Source organism: Rattus rattus, chromosome 4 (assembly GCF_011064425.1).
Source record: "Rattus rattus isolate New Zealand chromosome 4, Rrattus_CSIRO_v1, whole genome shotgun sequence".
NCBI lineage: Eukaryota > Metazoa > Chordata > Mammalia > Rodentia > Muridae > Rattus > Rattus rattus.
Window position 1 is genome coordinate 140,058,125 of NC_046157.1, and position 15,550 is coordinate 140,073,674.

At 37.6% G+C, this 15,550-nt stretch overlaps 1 protein-coding gene across 13 annotated transcripts in view; it reads left to right on the plus strand.

Annotated features, from left to right (window-relative positions):
• Positions 1-15,550, plus strand: part of Kansl1l (KAT8 regulatory NSL complex subunit 1 like) — a 105,755-nt gene that overhangs the window by 11,416 nt on the left and 78,789 nt on the right. For 12 of the 13 annotated variants that reach the window (XM_032901265.1, XM_032901269.1, XM_032901272.1 and 9 more), the window contains exon 2: positions 5,344-6,463. In XM_032901265.1, the coding sequence (XP_032757156.1) occupies positions 5,373-6,463 (1,091 nt within the window). In that variant the 5' untranslated portion in view covers positions 5,344-5,372. Of the gene's footprint in view, positions 1-3,161; positions 3,538-5,343; positions 6,464-15,550 lie in introns of those variants that run through there. The other variant, XM_032901267.1, reaches the window with a different exon arrangement.

Consider the following 15,550-nt stretch of genomic DNA (forward strand, 5'->3'; position numbering starts at 1 on the left):
ATTACTGTTTTCAATTTTTCTATGTCTGGTCTGGCTTTTCACATCTGTGGTTAGGAAGTACAAATGGTTTAATATTTTGACTGTGTCTGTAGCCTGACTCAATGCTTGTTAGGATGAATGTTCTAGAACTTTTTTGGTTTTTTGTAGATTCCTTGAGATTTTCTATGTAGAAATAATGATGTGTTGATGGCGAGGTTTATTTTTTAATGTTTGCCCTTCCTTTCTTGACATAGGTACATAATAGCTCTTCTAGAATGACACTAAAAATGGATGATGAGAATATTTTCTTCATTCTCAGTCTTGGGGAAAGACACTATCAAGATATAAACTGTAGACTTTCATGATTTTTGCTGGGTTAAGGAATTTCTTTCCTTTATCCTAAATTTCAGTTTTTTTTCTTTATAAGTGATTTTACATTCTGTGAAATGCTTTTACTATATGAGATCCTGTTTGTTTTTTTTTAAACTTTAATTTGGGGAATTTCAGTGATTGGTTAAAAAAATGTTGAACCTGCCTTGAGTTCATGAAATATGCCATACTTGATTGGGTCACATTATCCTGTTTGTATAGTGCTGTAATTGTGCAGTCACTGTTAAAATAGTAATAGATATTTTTACTGGTTATCACTATATCAGTCCTGAAACACATTTGAAAATGTGCTTCAAATGTATTTGATGACCTGCGATGGTTATGGTAGTGTGTCTGTGTAATCCCTGGGTTTAGGCTGGAGAGACAGAATGATCAATCAGAGACAGACAGGCTTGTCAGGAAGTCAAGGCAAGGTTCTACTGCATAGAGTTGAACCACTAGTTCATGAACTTGTGTAACAAATACAGTACAGGTACATTAGCCAAGCAGTATTTTAGTGTGGGAGTTTAGCACATAGGCTAAACTTGCCTTTAGAGGATAGAGTGATGGCCTAGTGGTTAATAATGTTCACTGATCTTCCAAAGGACCCACGCTCATTTCCTAGTGTCTGCATGGCAGCTGACAGGGATCAGACACCCTCTTCTGGCGTCCACAGGCGCTACACACACATGGTACACAGGCATACATGCAAGTAAAGCACACATAACATAAAATAAAATTGAAAAAACAAAACCCTGCCCTAAACTGTATTCCTTCCCAGAGTGTAAAGAGCGTCTGAGGGTGTAGTGCCATGTGGAGAACAGTAAGGCAGTCATAGGAGGAGCAGAGCTGTTTTAAATCCATTGGCCAGGGTCGGGCTTTAATGGAGACCTTAGCTCAGCAAGGTGAATGAAGGCGGTGATTCATCTAATCAGAGCTGTTTTCATACTTAGAAAATAACAAGTACTCTCAGTTGGTTAACACGAAGCCCAGTGTTCCTGGAGTGTCTTAATCCATGGAGAAAACTGTAGAAGATGAAACAGGCAAGAGACCTGATAATGTAGAACTCTGTAGGCCATGAAAATGGTAATTTTAGATTTCATTGTAAATACAGAGCTGACTGCTCATTTAGTCAGCAGATATTTATAGTGTGTCTGCTGGTCACATTGTTTTTTCATATAATAGGAAAGTAGCAGGCTAAGCATTACTAGAGTTTGTAAGAGCTAATAATTAAATAAGTTATGACAATACTTTATGAAACTATGCAAATAGGCAAAAGTGGTATTTTGGAATTATTGTCAATTGGAAAATATTCAGACAATTATATCATGTATGTGTATAAAATTTAAAGAATTAAAGTAAATCACTTACATGTTATACTAAAACCATAATGCATACAAGTGAATGCCTTTCTATTTAAGAGAGATACAAATATTTTCATGAGTTTCTTTTAGTTATACATTACAGAGACTTATTTCTGCTTTGGTTTTTTGTTTTCAAATAAGGATACATTTGGGAATAGTGCACAGAAGAACCTCATGGGCATTTTAAATAGGGGTTGTATTTTAGCTAGAAGACTATAATCTAAAAGTCTTTATGACACTATAAGATACAGTCATGTTATAATCTCAAATATAAAAATGACTTAAAAAGGTAGTTATCTGTTCCTGGGTAACAGAAGCTCTCTAGTTTTCTAAAACCTTATTTTGCAGCTTCTTTGTCTTGGCTCTCTTGAGGTCTCTCATCAGCTTTAATCAGGTTAGCAGGTGCCTCGGTCCTCTCCGGCTTGACTGGGGAAGAATCTGATTACTCACAAGCCACCTGTGGGTGTCATCTCTTTGCCATATGGTCAGCCAGCTCCCAGACGAGCAGTGAGCTTCTTTACTAAGGGGGAAAGGGCAGTAAGAGGGGAGTTTCAGTCTCATCATTATCTTAATCTAAGAAGTCATAGTCTATTATTTCTGCTAGATTTAGTCACCTGGAGTGTACCACTCAGTCTATACTCAGGAAGCAAGATTTTGCCCTTATAGATAGCAATAGATGATTCTTAGGACCATTTGGGTGTGTTTGCTTTTGTTGTTGTTTTTGTTTGATTCTGTATTAGGGCCGTTTTGGTAGTAGAGTGCAGAGCTGTCACAAGGTTGTCTATCATTTTGTACCACAGATGGTCCTTAGCCACTTTAATCTTTGCATTTCCTTCTCTCTGTTCTATTCCTTAACGGCCCTACTCGGCTTCCTTGGAGCTCTCCCTCATCTTCACCCAGGACTCTTGCCTCAGGATACTTTACTTTACGGTCTCTGCTGCAAACCACTCTGATTATATCCTTAACATCTTGTTTAAACGTTTGCGAGAAATGTGACTGGGGTAAGAGATAGAAATGTTATTGTAGGTCTTTCTTGATTACTACATAGGAAGGTAGATGTAAATTACTTGATCAAATTATCATTTAAATCTTGAAGGATTTAGATTTTCTGCCCCAATGTTTTTTTAATCTTCACACACATGAATATTCATATACATATATTCATGTGTTTGTGTGTGTGTGTGTGTGTGTGTGTGTGTGTGTGTGAGAGAGAGAGAGAGAGAGAGAGAGAGAGAGAGAGAGAGAGAGAGATGTGTGGGGGCACTGTCAGACGCCAGAAGAAGGGCTTTAGATCCCCTGGAGCTGGAATTCAAGGCCAGTGAATTGGCCAGCGTGGGTGCTGGGAACAGAAAACAGTTCCTGTCGAGAGCAAGTGCTCTTAACCACTGAGCCAGCTCTACATTATGTCCCTGATGTTCTGTAATTATTTTTCTATTTCCATTAAAAGCGGAGTGAATTTCAAACAAAAGTCTTGTTATTTTAATTTCTCTTTTAATATTTAGTATGAACACGAGTCTATCATACTAGAAATCATTGCTTAGTTACACAGAAGTGTATTTTGGGATAATTCAAGTTTGAAGGCAGACTCTAAACACATTTGATATTGAGAGATTATAAAATGTGTGTGTGTCTATAAACACACAATGTGTATATACACAAACATCTGCATTTTATCACCTAGTTAACCATTAACTAACATTTGGTCAGTTTACATTTGCTCCTTTTTTCCCAAGTCATAAAATTTATAATGAAAATGAAAAGCCTCTTAAACCATTACTCTTACTTCTCTTTCATGGAACTTGATGTAACTACTGTTATGGGTATGGTAGGTATTTTTCTAGTTCACTTTTTATTAAGTATATAAGCACTTACATTCGTATAGATGATATGCTTTTATGTTTGTGCTATATTTTTATGATATAAAACTAACGTGTGTGTGTGTGTGTGTGCGCGTGTGCGTGTGTGTGCATGCATGTGCATACCTACACTGTTCATTTTTCTTCTTTCCATTAGTTTTAAAAGTCTTCCCATATTGATACTCTTCAATAGATTATTCCAATGTGTTTTATTAATCTTTCCTCTTTTGTTTTATGTCTGAATTGTTTTGGATTAGTGTTTTGCTATTAGAACCATTTCTCATATAGCTGTGATAAGTATATTTTCTACATTATGTACAAATTATTCAACCAGTTTGTGGCCTCAGTAGATGTGAGGAATTTTGCTTGCTTATTTTTTCACCATAAGTGCTATTTCAGAGTTGAATCATTTTGTCAGTTTGGTGTATGGACACTTGGACTTTTGCTTTGTTGATAGACATTTCTTACCACTGTGATCAAGGAGATGTAAATGGCCATTTAGACATTATTATCTACATGTGCTATTACTGTGTCCTTTACATATTTGTAGCTTTAAAAACTTTATCCTATGTATTCAGACCTCTTTTATGTGTTGTAGATACTGTCTACTTGGGTGTTTGCTGTTAATCCTCTGTGCGTTTTTTTTTTTTTTTTCTTTTCTAACAAATAAATTTTTATACTTTTTCTTCGTTGTGAAAAGTCTTCTTTCTGAAAGTTTTGGGGAAAATAAAAATGAAAAACATTCAGTTATAGCCAACATCTCGGTGCACATAATATTAACAATGTGCCATGTGTGTTGAAAAAGTTATGGAGTGTAATAGTTCCAGTGTCTTAAGTATCATTACAAATTTAAATTAGTTATTTCTGTAAAGTTTTCCGTTAAGTTTGCTGATGGAAAGACTTAGTGGTACTGGATTGCCTTTTTCAGTATTGTCAGCACATATGTTGTCAGGGCTTCATTCTTTTGAAGTTTGAAGTGATCTTTACTGGTTATCTGACGTGGTTTTCCCTACTTATTAGGTAGGAGGAATACATTCCACAGTGATAATTAATAAGCGTGTGTTTGTGAGAGTGGAGAAATATTGTAGATAGATTTTTAGGAACATGCCTTAGATCATGCAGTTTCTGACTGCCCCATTACTTTTAACGACTCTGAACTCATGTTTTGCATTCACTTAGGTGTACATATCAACAGTCTGTTGAGCATATGTTACTGTAGTTATTACTGTTCAAGTTGAAAAACATTCCAGGTGGAACTTCATTTTAGAAAGTGCTGTTGTTTTATAAAGAATCTCCTGTAATTGTGAGATTGAATCACATCTTCAAGTTTGATTAGGAGATTCAAAGTTGTGAGTTTTCTCCTTGACTGTCACTAAACACTGTCGACGATGTGGTTGTGAGATGTCCTTGCACATGTATTTGTTATCAACCCTTACTAGGACAGTGTCCAAGAGCATTTTTTCTTTTTTGGTGCTGCTGTAGATAAAACCCGGATCTTACATGGGCTCTCTGTAAAAGTGCTATCCCACTGAGTATTTCTCTGGTGTAGTACTGTGCAACTTTAATTGGAATTATGACTATTAGGCTCACCACCAGAGTGGAGAATAACAGCTTATTATTGAGATAATGTGGGAAGTGGAGAGATAAAGGAACTCTTTGGGGCCTTGCTCATTTTAATCAGAAACATCAAACATAAAAGTTGCCCTTGGCAAAAGTGTAAGCATTAGGCTTTTGGTTCCTAGACGTTTGATCATGTATTTTTTATGTAATTTTAGGCTTCCAGTAATTATCTCCAGGATTCGCCATGACCCCAGCTCTGAAGGAGGCAACAACAAAGGGTATCTGCTTTTCATCTTTGCCAAATACCATGGAATCTGACAAGATGCTGTGCATGGAAAGTCCGAGAACTGTAGATGAAAAGCTTAAGGGAGGAGACGCCTTCTCTCAGATGCTGGGATTTCCGACTCCTGAACCGACGCTAAATACTAATTTTGTGAATTTAAAACATTTTACCTCCCCTCAGGCTTCAAAACATTTTCAGACAGTTCTTTTAATGAGTTCTAATTCAACACTAAATAAGTATAATGAGAATTATAACCAAAAGAAAGTAATGGAGTCCAACTGCTGCAAGCTGAAAAACGCCCTGTGTAATGGCAGCAGCGTTCAGCTCAGTAAGATCTGCCATTCTCATTCTGAGAATGAGGTCATCAAAAAGGAACTCTCAGATACCACAAGCCAGTGCATGAAAGATATACAAATTGTTTTGGATTCAAATCTCACCAAAGACGCTAATGTAGATAAAATACATCTGCAAAACTGTAAATGGTACCAAAAGAATGCACTTTTGGATAAATTCACTGATACTAAGATTAAAAAGGGTTTATTGCAATGTACTCAAAAGAAAATTGGACCTAGTCACTCAGATGTGCCTGCTAGTTCCTCCGCTGCTGAGAAAGAGGAAGAAGTGAATGCTCGTTTACTTCACTGTGTGAGTAAACAGAAAAGTTTACTTAGCCAGGCTAGAAGAACTCAGAAACACTTGCAGATGCTCCTGGCGAAGCATGTTGTTAAGCACTATGGTCAACAGATGAAATTTTCTATGAAACATCAGCTGCCCACAATGAAGATCTTTCATGAACCCACAACAGTCTTGAGTAATAGTTTACTTGAACACACTGAAATTAAGCCAGAACTCAACATCTTGGCTTCAGAGAATAAGTTCTGGGATGACACAAACAATGGCTTTTCTCAATGTACAGCTGCAGAAATCCAAAGATTTGCACTGTCTGCTACAGGGCTGTTGTCTCATGTTGAAGAGGGTCTGGATTCTGATGCCACCGATAGCAGCTCAGATGACGAGTTGGATGAATATACCATTAGAAAAAATGTGGCAGTGTAAGTGTACAATTACTGGATTTTCTCCTATTCTCCATACGTAGCAATTCTATTGGTTTCAAGATATGTCATAAGAAAGTATGTTTTCTAAAATTATACTGCCATTATCTTTAAGTTACAAAACACTAGTGAATTTTAAAAATGTTTTCCTTCTTTTTTCCATACAATATATTTTAACATTTTTCTTCCCTCAGGACCTTCCCAGATCTTCCCCACTCTTTATCACCCAACTTCATGGTCTGTCTTTCTCTCAAAAAAAATAAAGAAAACAGAAGAAACAACAATTAAACCAAAAACAAAAAAAAGCCTGAAAAAAAGAAGACAAAAATTTATCAAAACAACCCAAAAAGCATGGGGGGCCGCGCACACACTTGCGTGCACACACACACACACACACACACACACACACACACACACACACACACACACACACACGTCAACACCATGGTGTCCTGCTTTCCAGAAACTATTAATCCCTTGCAGATAGGTTCTTGGTTAGAGTGGGACGTTGTATCTTGTCCTCAGTGCTGGGACTTTGTCTGATCTGTGGAGTCTTGTGTGTACCGTCACAGTCTCTGTGAGGTGTGTCTCTAGGAAGAACCGTTTTCTTTAGAATCATCCACCATAATCTGTCTCGGCTTCCACATAGATCTCTGAGCCTTAAGGGAAGTGTTCTGACAAAGACATCCCACTTAGGGCTGAGTGCTCGAAAGTATCTCACTGTGTCCACATTGTCCAGTTGTGCATCTATTTATTGGCTACCATTGACTGTAAGAGGAAGCTTTCCTATGGAGGACTGAGTGATGATCTGCCCTAGGTATAGCAGATTATAGGAGTCATTTCATCGCTATGTTCTTTTAACGGAATAATAGGTTTTCACCTAGACCTGTCACCTATCTAGTCTCAGGTTCTTGGCCACTTTAGCAGTGTCATGTTTGGGTTCCATGTTATGCCACCACTGCACCAGGATGTCTTTCAGGTTTGTTGTATGAAGCAAAGTTTGTAGCCAGATGCGATTGATCATAACTTTTCTCCTCCAGTAGCATGCAAAGTCCCTTCCTGCACCATGAGTCAGTAAGTAGGGGTGAAGCTTCTCGTTGTATGCCAGCTTGATTCCTACAAGTTTGATGATATACATGTATCTTCAGCAGTAATGCCTTAAACCATCATGTTAATGGAGAGTAACCAATAGCGTTGGCAACAGCCTGTAATGTTTTACTGGGGAGGGGACCTATCTGTGAGGCTCCTTTGGCCAATGATTTAAAAGGTGTAACCCATTCCTGGCATTGGAGGTTTTACTTGGTGTTATGCCTGGTTGGGGCATTCTCTTCCATTATATGTTGACTTTGTTTAAATTCCTCTCATATATGTATGTTTGGAAACCTCTACAATGTTTCTATGTGGCTTTTTAAAAGGCCTTCAGTGTTGTCTTTCTCCATATTCCCACCTTTACCCTGCCTTTCTTCCTCAATTTAATCCTCCTATTTTGGCCCTTTATAACACTAGACTCTAGTTAGTCCTTAGTTTGAAGATCTCCTCCTCTTCCCTGGTTCTTCACTAGTTTCTTTTCTTTTTTTTTTTTTTTTTTTTTTTTGAGCTGGGGACCCGAACCCAGGGCCTTGTGCTTGCTAGGCAAGCGGCTCGCTCTACCACTGAGCTTAAGCTTCCCAACCCTCTTCTTCACTGAAACATATCTTGGGGTTTGGCTCTGTGGTTATTCATATTGAAACATATCTAAAACACAAAAGCTGACATCTAGATATAAGAGAAAACATGGAATATTTGTCTTTTTGGCCTAGATTACCCCAGTGGTGGCTGTTAGCTGCATCAATTTATCTGAAAATTTCACCACTTTTTCCTTAAAAACTGAATAAATTTATTACCACACAAATTATTACCCATTCATCACTTGCTGAATATCTAGACTATTTCCAGTTTCTGCTATAAAGAGCGTGGATGAGCACATTCCCAAGAGTGGTGTGCCTAGATCTTGTGGAAGATCTATTTCTAGCTTCTGGAGGAACTACCACTCTGATTTTTGTAATGGCTATATCAATTTGCATCTCTATCAGCAGGGATTAAATGTGCCCTTTTCCCTACATTCTTGCCAGCACATGCTGCCGTTTGTTATTGATCATGGCCATTCTGACTGGGATAAGTAGTTTTAATTTGTACTTCCTTGATGGCTAAGGATGTTGAACATTTTTAATAGTGTTTTTTTCAGTCATTATAGTTCCTCTTGTGAGAACTCTTTGGTATGAACCCCAGTTTTTCATTGGGTTATTTTTCTGATGTTCAGTGTTTCTCTCTCTCTCTCTCTCTCTCTCTCTCTCTCTATATATATATATATATATATATATATATATATATATATATATGTGTGTGTGTGTGTGTGTGTGTGTGTGTGTGTGTGTGTGTGTGTGTGTGTGTGTGAAACTAATCATTTAGCAGATTATAATTGGTTAAAGATTCTCTCCCCCTTCCGTAGGCTGCTACTTTTCTTGAATGATGGTGTCCATTGCTCAGTACTGAAGCTTTTTAGCTTTATGAGGTCCCATTGTTGTTCTTAAGGCCTGTGCCATTGGCAGCCTGTTCAGAAAATCTGTGCCAATTTTAGTCCAAGACTGTTGCCCACTTCCTCTTCTGTAATGTTTCTCTTTTTGTCAGGTTCAGGGTATCTGGTCTTACTTTGAGGTCTTAGATCCATTTAGAGTTGAGTTTTGTGCAGGATGATAGTATGATCCATTTTTATTCTTGTAAATGCAGCTATCCAGTTTGGCCAACACCATTTCTTGAAGATGTCCTTTCTTCAGTGTATATTTTTGGTTTCTTTGTCAAAAATCAGATGTCTGTATGTGGAATTATAGCTGGCTTTTCAGTTCTGTTCACCAATGTGTGTGTGTGTGTGTGTGTGTGTGTGTGTGTGTGTGTGTGTGTGTGAGAGAGAGAGAGAGAGAGAGAGAGAGAGAAAGAGAGAGAGAGAGACAGACAGACTAGTTTTCTGAGCTCACTATGTAGACCATACTGCCCTCTAATTCACACAGATCTACCTTCCTCTCCCTCTCAATGCTGGCAGTAAAGGTGTGCATTACACTTGGCTCAATGTATCTGTTTATGACAGTCCTATAATGTTTTTATTGCAATAGCTCTATAAAAGGACTTGAAATCTGAGATAATGGTACCGTAAAATGTTTTATTTCTTAAGTCTTATGTGTGACTCAGCTATGCCAAGTGTCAGCCTCAGGATCTTCTGTAAATACTTCAATTCACAGACTTTGTTTTATTCTATTTTATAAGATGGCATAGTATGTGGACCTATGACATTCTCTTGTGTACTTCAGACCATCTATGATTAATTATACTTAAAACGATGTAAATGCCGTGCAAATAATTGTTAGACTGCATTGTATCAGGAATAGCAAGGGAAAAACCCTCTACCTGTTCATATGGAAGCAGTATCAGAGATGATAGAAATGTTCTGTATGTTTGGTATATGATAGGTATCATATATCTATTGAGGTCTCAGTGGTTATAATTTGTGATTGGTTGAATCTGCAGATGTTACGGTATCTATGGATATGGAATACTGCACATACTATTTAAACGTAAGTTACTTTACAATTTGTGGAAAATTTATACATGGGAATAGTAATACTAATTAGGCATAAGTAAGCATTTTTTCCTATTCTTGAATGTGATTAAAGCCTGAACCCTTAAGAAATTTCATGGGACGATCCTCACTGGCTTTGTGAATTTGTGAGTACATGTAAAGTGTTATGTTACTTCATAGAAGGTAGAGTCTGGTCTTAGACAGCCCAGGCCTGATTTGAACTCATTGTGTAGCCAAAGATGGCCTTGAACTCTTTATAATCTTGCTTGTGCTTCCTAACTGCTGGGATTATAAGCATGCCTTTGAAGGGCTAGGGTTTTGTTTAATGAGAGAATATAATAGTACTTCAATGCATAATCTCTATTCACATGGAACTATAACAAAGTAAATAGAAAACATGGATTATTTCATCTGCAGTATCTGATGATCTGCTAAAAAGAACTGAGTTTTCAATTTAATTTGACTTGAATTTAAATAGTCACATGAAACATAGTTTGACATTTCTTAGGGTTTAATAATGTTCCTTAATTGATACAACTTCCTGACTATAACCGTGACATTTTGCTTAAAAATAGTCTGCCATTTTTTCAAATTCCCCAAAATGGATCATTATTATAGAATTAGAAACAAAGTTGTTTTTATTACTCAATATAGAAGTAGTACATTTGTTTTTATAATGAGTAAAATGGGAAGCAAAGTGATCATCCCTGTCTCTTGGTGTTATGATGTCACTATAACTGAAATTTGCTTGGATGTGGCAACTAGGGCAGTAACTATGCAGGATTTATCTTTCAGGCTGCTTTTTTGCTAGTTAATTATATGTGACATCTCATTTAGTTCTGTCAATAACCATGGGAGGTAGTTGTTGCTGTCCCATTTCGCTTAAACCATCACTCCAACATATGGCCATGATCATACCTCCAATCTGTGGCTACTTTATAGATGTCATGCTTCACACATCCTGGACACCATTCCTGAAAATACATCTGTATGGCAGATCCAGTTCCAAAAGAGAGATCAACCAGGACTTTCAGGTCGAAAAGAGACCATAAAGAAGACCCCTGTCCATCTTCCTATTGAAGAGCACAGCAGCCTTTGCTACTTCAGGGACACCCAACTTGAGATGTTGAGAACTTGTGTAGTCTTTGCCACTCTGGCCTCAGGTAACCTGAATATCCTGCCTGCCCTGACTGAAGCAGCGCTGCTGCACTTCACCTTGCTGCAGACAGTGTTGCCCCCATGGATGCCGAGTCTTAAAGAGAAGAACACATCTACTGAATGTGTATGCAAAACAAGAAGCATAAAAACAATTCTAGAAATAGTATATGTATACCATCAAAGAGGCACAATAGTTTTTCAGTAACTGGCCTCACCGAATATGAATTAACTGCCTCGAAAAGAATTGCTTTAGGGAAGCTTAGCAATCTATGAGAGAATATGGACAATAAAATCAGACAAATGATATTTCAGTACAGGAGGGAGAGACTGAATTAAAGAACGGAACAGTTTTGAACTGAGAAACACAGTGAAAGAAATGAAAAGTGCAACAGAGGGCGTCAGGCAATGTGCTCAAACAGAAGAGACCTTGAAAGATTGCCTGGAAAAATCCAGTTAGAGAAGAAACTTTAAAGAAGAAAGCCTAGAATACTTGATGGGTTTTCCCAGTAGCGCTAGTCTGTAGTCAGTAATTAAAGAAAAGGTAGGGAAAGTTTTTAAGGAAATAATGACTGAAAACTAATTGTATCTTAGAAAACGTATGTCAAGTACAGGAGAACCAAGAGTTTCCACTTGTAAAAGCACTACATCAAGATAGAAGCTACTGCCGGCAGGCTGACAAGACAGCTTTGCAGGTAAAAAGGACCACACTGGTTCATGGAGTGTTTGTTCTAGAAAGAACTGACCACCATACTTATCTTGTGGCATGAGAACACCCAGACATGATACATACTAAATGAATGAAAAACATTTAATTTAAAAAATCACTGGCAGGGTCACGCGGCCAAAGATCTGCATGTAGAAGAGAACTCCCAGGAGGCTGTCATCCAAGTCCACAAAGCTTTTCAAAGCTGAGAAGTATGAAATGACAAACTATTCAAAGAAAAATAAACTTATAGCCAAGAATACTTTACCCCAGCAAAGCTATTCTTCGGAAATGAAGGCAGAATAACAAGCTGAGAAGTTTACCACAGGTAGACCATATGTGTGTGTGTGTGTGTGTGTGTGTATATATATACATACATATATATACATATATGTATATATGTATATATATGAAATCACAAATGGAATTTTCAAGCTGAAAGGAAGTTAATAACCAAACAGGAAAATAAAGTTGGTGGTAAAAGTAAGTAGTCAAGTCAGAAGACTGATTTACTTGAATGTTCTTGTAATAGTGATGTATAAATAACTTAAATCTTTATTGTGAAGGCTAAAAGATTTCTTGAAGTAATAGTAATATGAGTTTATAGTGGTTACAGAATGTAAAAGTGTAATAGTTACAGCAAGTCATGAAATGGGAGAGGAGTAAAAGTTTTTGTATGCAATTTGAGGTTTACATGGGATTTGAGTATGTTCCCCAAAGAAGACATATGTTCCTAGTATAGCAATGTTGAGAGAATGTGTGAGCTTTGAGAGGGGATCTTACTAGGAGGTCATCATAATGATGCCCTAAGGTGGTTCCTAGGCGGATTGCTTTAAGTGTAGCCCCTCACTTGTTTCTCTGGCTTTGAATCTCACCATATGATACCTGACTTCACTTCCATAATGACGCCATTTGGCATATTATAGCCAGGAATTCTTCACCAGAAGCCAAACTGAAGGGGTTGTCAGTCTCTGACTTCCATCCAAACCATCAGCTAAATGGACCTCTTTTCTTTACAGGGTACTGAGTGTCAGCTACTTCACTTTAGTATATTTGCTGCCAGCTTAAAGAAGACTCATAGCTGAATCGTTTTCATGTCTCAAGGCTACCACATATTATTTATTATACCAATATATAATACCATATATTGACTACAGAAAGGATTAAGGAGTCAAAGAATAACAGAAAATCACTAGATCCTGAAGAAGAAAGGAACAAACATCTTAAAAATAGCAATAATAAAAGTGGCACTAAGAAATCCTCACCTATTAATAGTTAATTCAGTATTTTGAATGAAAAGATAAAATTCTTTTTATAATTTATTTTTTTTGGATATTTTATGTATTTACATTTCAAATGTTATCCCCATTCTCCCCTCTCTCATACCCCTTTCCCCTCCCCTTGCTTCTATGAGGATGCTCCTACTCCCATCTGCCTACTCCCTCAACACCCTGGCATTCCCCTACATTGGGGAAATGAGCCTTCACAGGACCAAAGGCTTTTCCTCCTATTGATGCTGGACAATGCCATTCTCATATGTGGCTGGAGTCATGGTCCCTCCAGGTATATTCATTGGTTGGTGATGTAGTCCCTGGGAGCTCTAGTGGGGTCTGGTTGGTTGATACGGTTGTTTTTCCTATGGTGTTGCAATCCCCTTCAGCTCCTTCAGTCTTTTCTCTAACTCCTCCATTGGGGTTCCCTTGTTCAGTCCAATGGTTATCTGTATCAGTAAGGTTCTGGCAGAGCCTCTCAGGAGACACCCATTTCTGGTTCTTGTCAGCAAGCACTTCTTGGCATCAGTAATAGTGATTGGGTTTGGTGGCCACATATGGGATGGATCCCCAGGTGGGACAGTCTTTGGATGACCTTTTCTTGAGTCCCTGCTCCACTCTTGTCCCTGTATTTCCTCCTGTAAGTATTTCGTTTTCCCTTCTAAGAAGGAACGAAACATCCACGTTTTGGTCTTCCTTCTTCTTGAGCTTCATGTGATCTGTGAATTTTTTCTTACATATTTCAAGCTTTTGGGCTAATATCCACTTATCAGTGAGTGCAAACCATGTGTGTTTTTCTGTGATTGGGTTACCTCACTCAGGATGATATTTTCTAGTTCCACCCATTTGCCTAAGCATTTCATGAAGTCATTGTTTTTGATAGCCGAGTAGTACTCCATTGTGTAGATGCACCACATTTTCTGTATCCATTCCTCTGTTGAAGGGCATCTGGGTTCTTTCCAACTTCTGGCTATTATAAATAAGGCTTCTATGAATATAATGGAGCATGTGTCCTTGTTATAGGTTGGAGCTTTTGGGTGTATTCCCAGAAGTGGTATAGCTGGGTCCTAAGGTAGTACTATGTCCAGTTTTTTGAATTGCTGAATGGATTGGAGAAAAACAAAGGCCCAACTATATGCTCTCTAGTAGGATATCTCAGCTTTAAAAGGAGACATAGAGTTCAGGAAGTTAAATAAAAAAAGACAGCCTATGCATATAGAAACAAGAAGAGAACAGGAGTAAGGTATACTTATAGAAGAAAAAAAAACAAATGAAACACTGTAAAACAAAGGTTATTTTAAATTGGTAAGTAGTTTATCAGATGATATGAGATTATAAATAACCCAACATTGTGGTAAGTAATTTAGAGGGAAAAAAATGAGACCAGATCTCCCTATGTAGCACAAGCTGGTGTGGAATTTAGCATATAACTGGCCTTGAATTCAGTATCCTGCATTTATCTCCCAAGTCCTGGTGTGCACTCCCATACCTGTCCTTATGAAGCAAATTTGAATATATCTGACAAAACATGTAACTCATTAACAATAGGTTTTAATAATCACATTCGGCAACAGTTTAATCATCCAATAGGCTATCTAAAAACCAACACTAGACTTGGGCTACACTTTGGAACATATAGGACATCATTCCAGAGCAGTAGAGTAGAGGCTCTTTGAGTTGCTCGTGTAACGTTCCTTAGAACACATTATAGATAGGACACAAATCTTAACAAATTGTATCTGATTGAAATTGTATCTGTGGGGCCAATGAGATGGCTTTACTGGGTAAGAGTGCTTGCCTTGGAAGCCTCACAACCTGAGTTCAGTCTTGGGAGCTCACAGTGAGAGAGAGAACAGACTCCTGCCTCTGCACGTTGTCTTGGGTCTCCACTTCTTCACATGGCATGCACAGACCTGAAGTCACACCTTTAAAGCACAACAGAATAAAGCCAGCCAAGCAACAAATCTCCTTCAGGAAACTTTTACACTTGAAAATGAAATGAAACGAGAAGTGAGTAAAAAGTTTGGGGAAATTAACAAATATATATAGAAATTAAAGTTTCCTAGAAAAGCCAATGGATCAATGAGTAACTTTAAAGAGAAAATGTAAAATATCTCAAGAGAAGTTAAAGTGGAAAACAGCATGTCAACATAATGTTGCAAAAGCTGTTGTTAATAAGGAAGCAAATAGAAAAACCTACATAATGAGAAGAACTATGTGAAATCATATTAAGAATAAGGAAAGTAGACAAGAATGAAGCACTCAGTGGAAAGAGACTGGCATAGAAAAAAAATCAGTAGAGAACAAGAAAGCAATGAAAATAACAGTGAAACCAAATTTTTGCA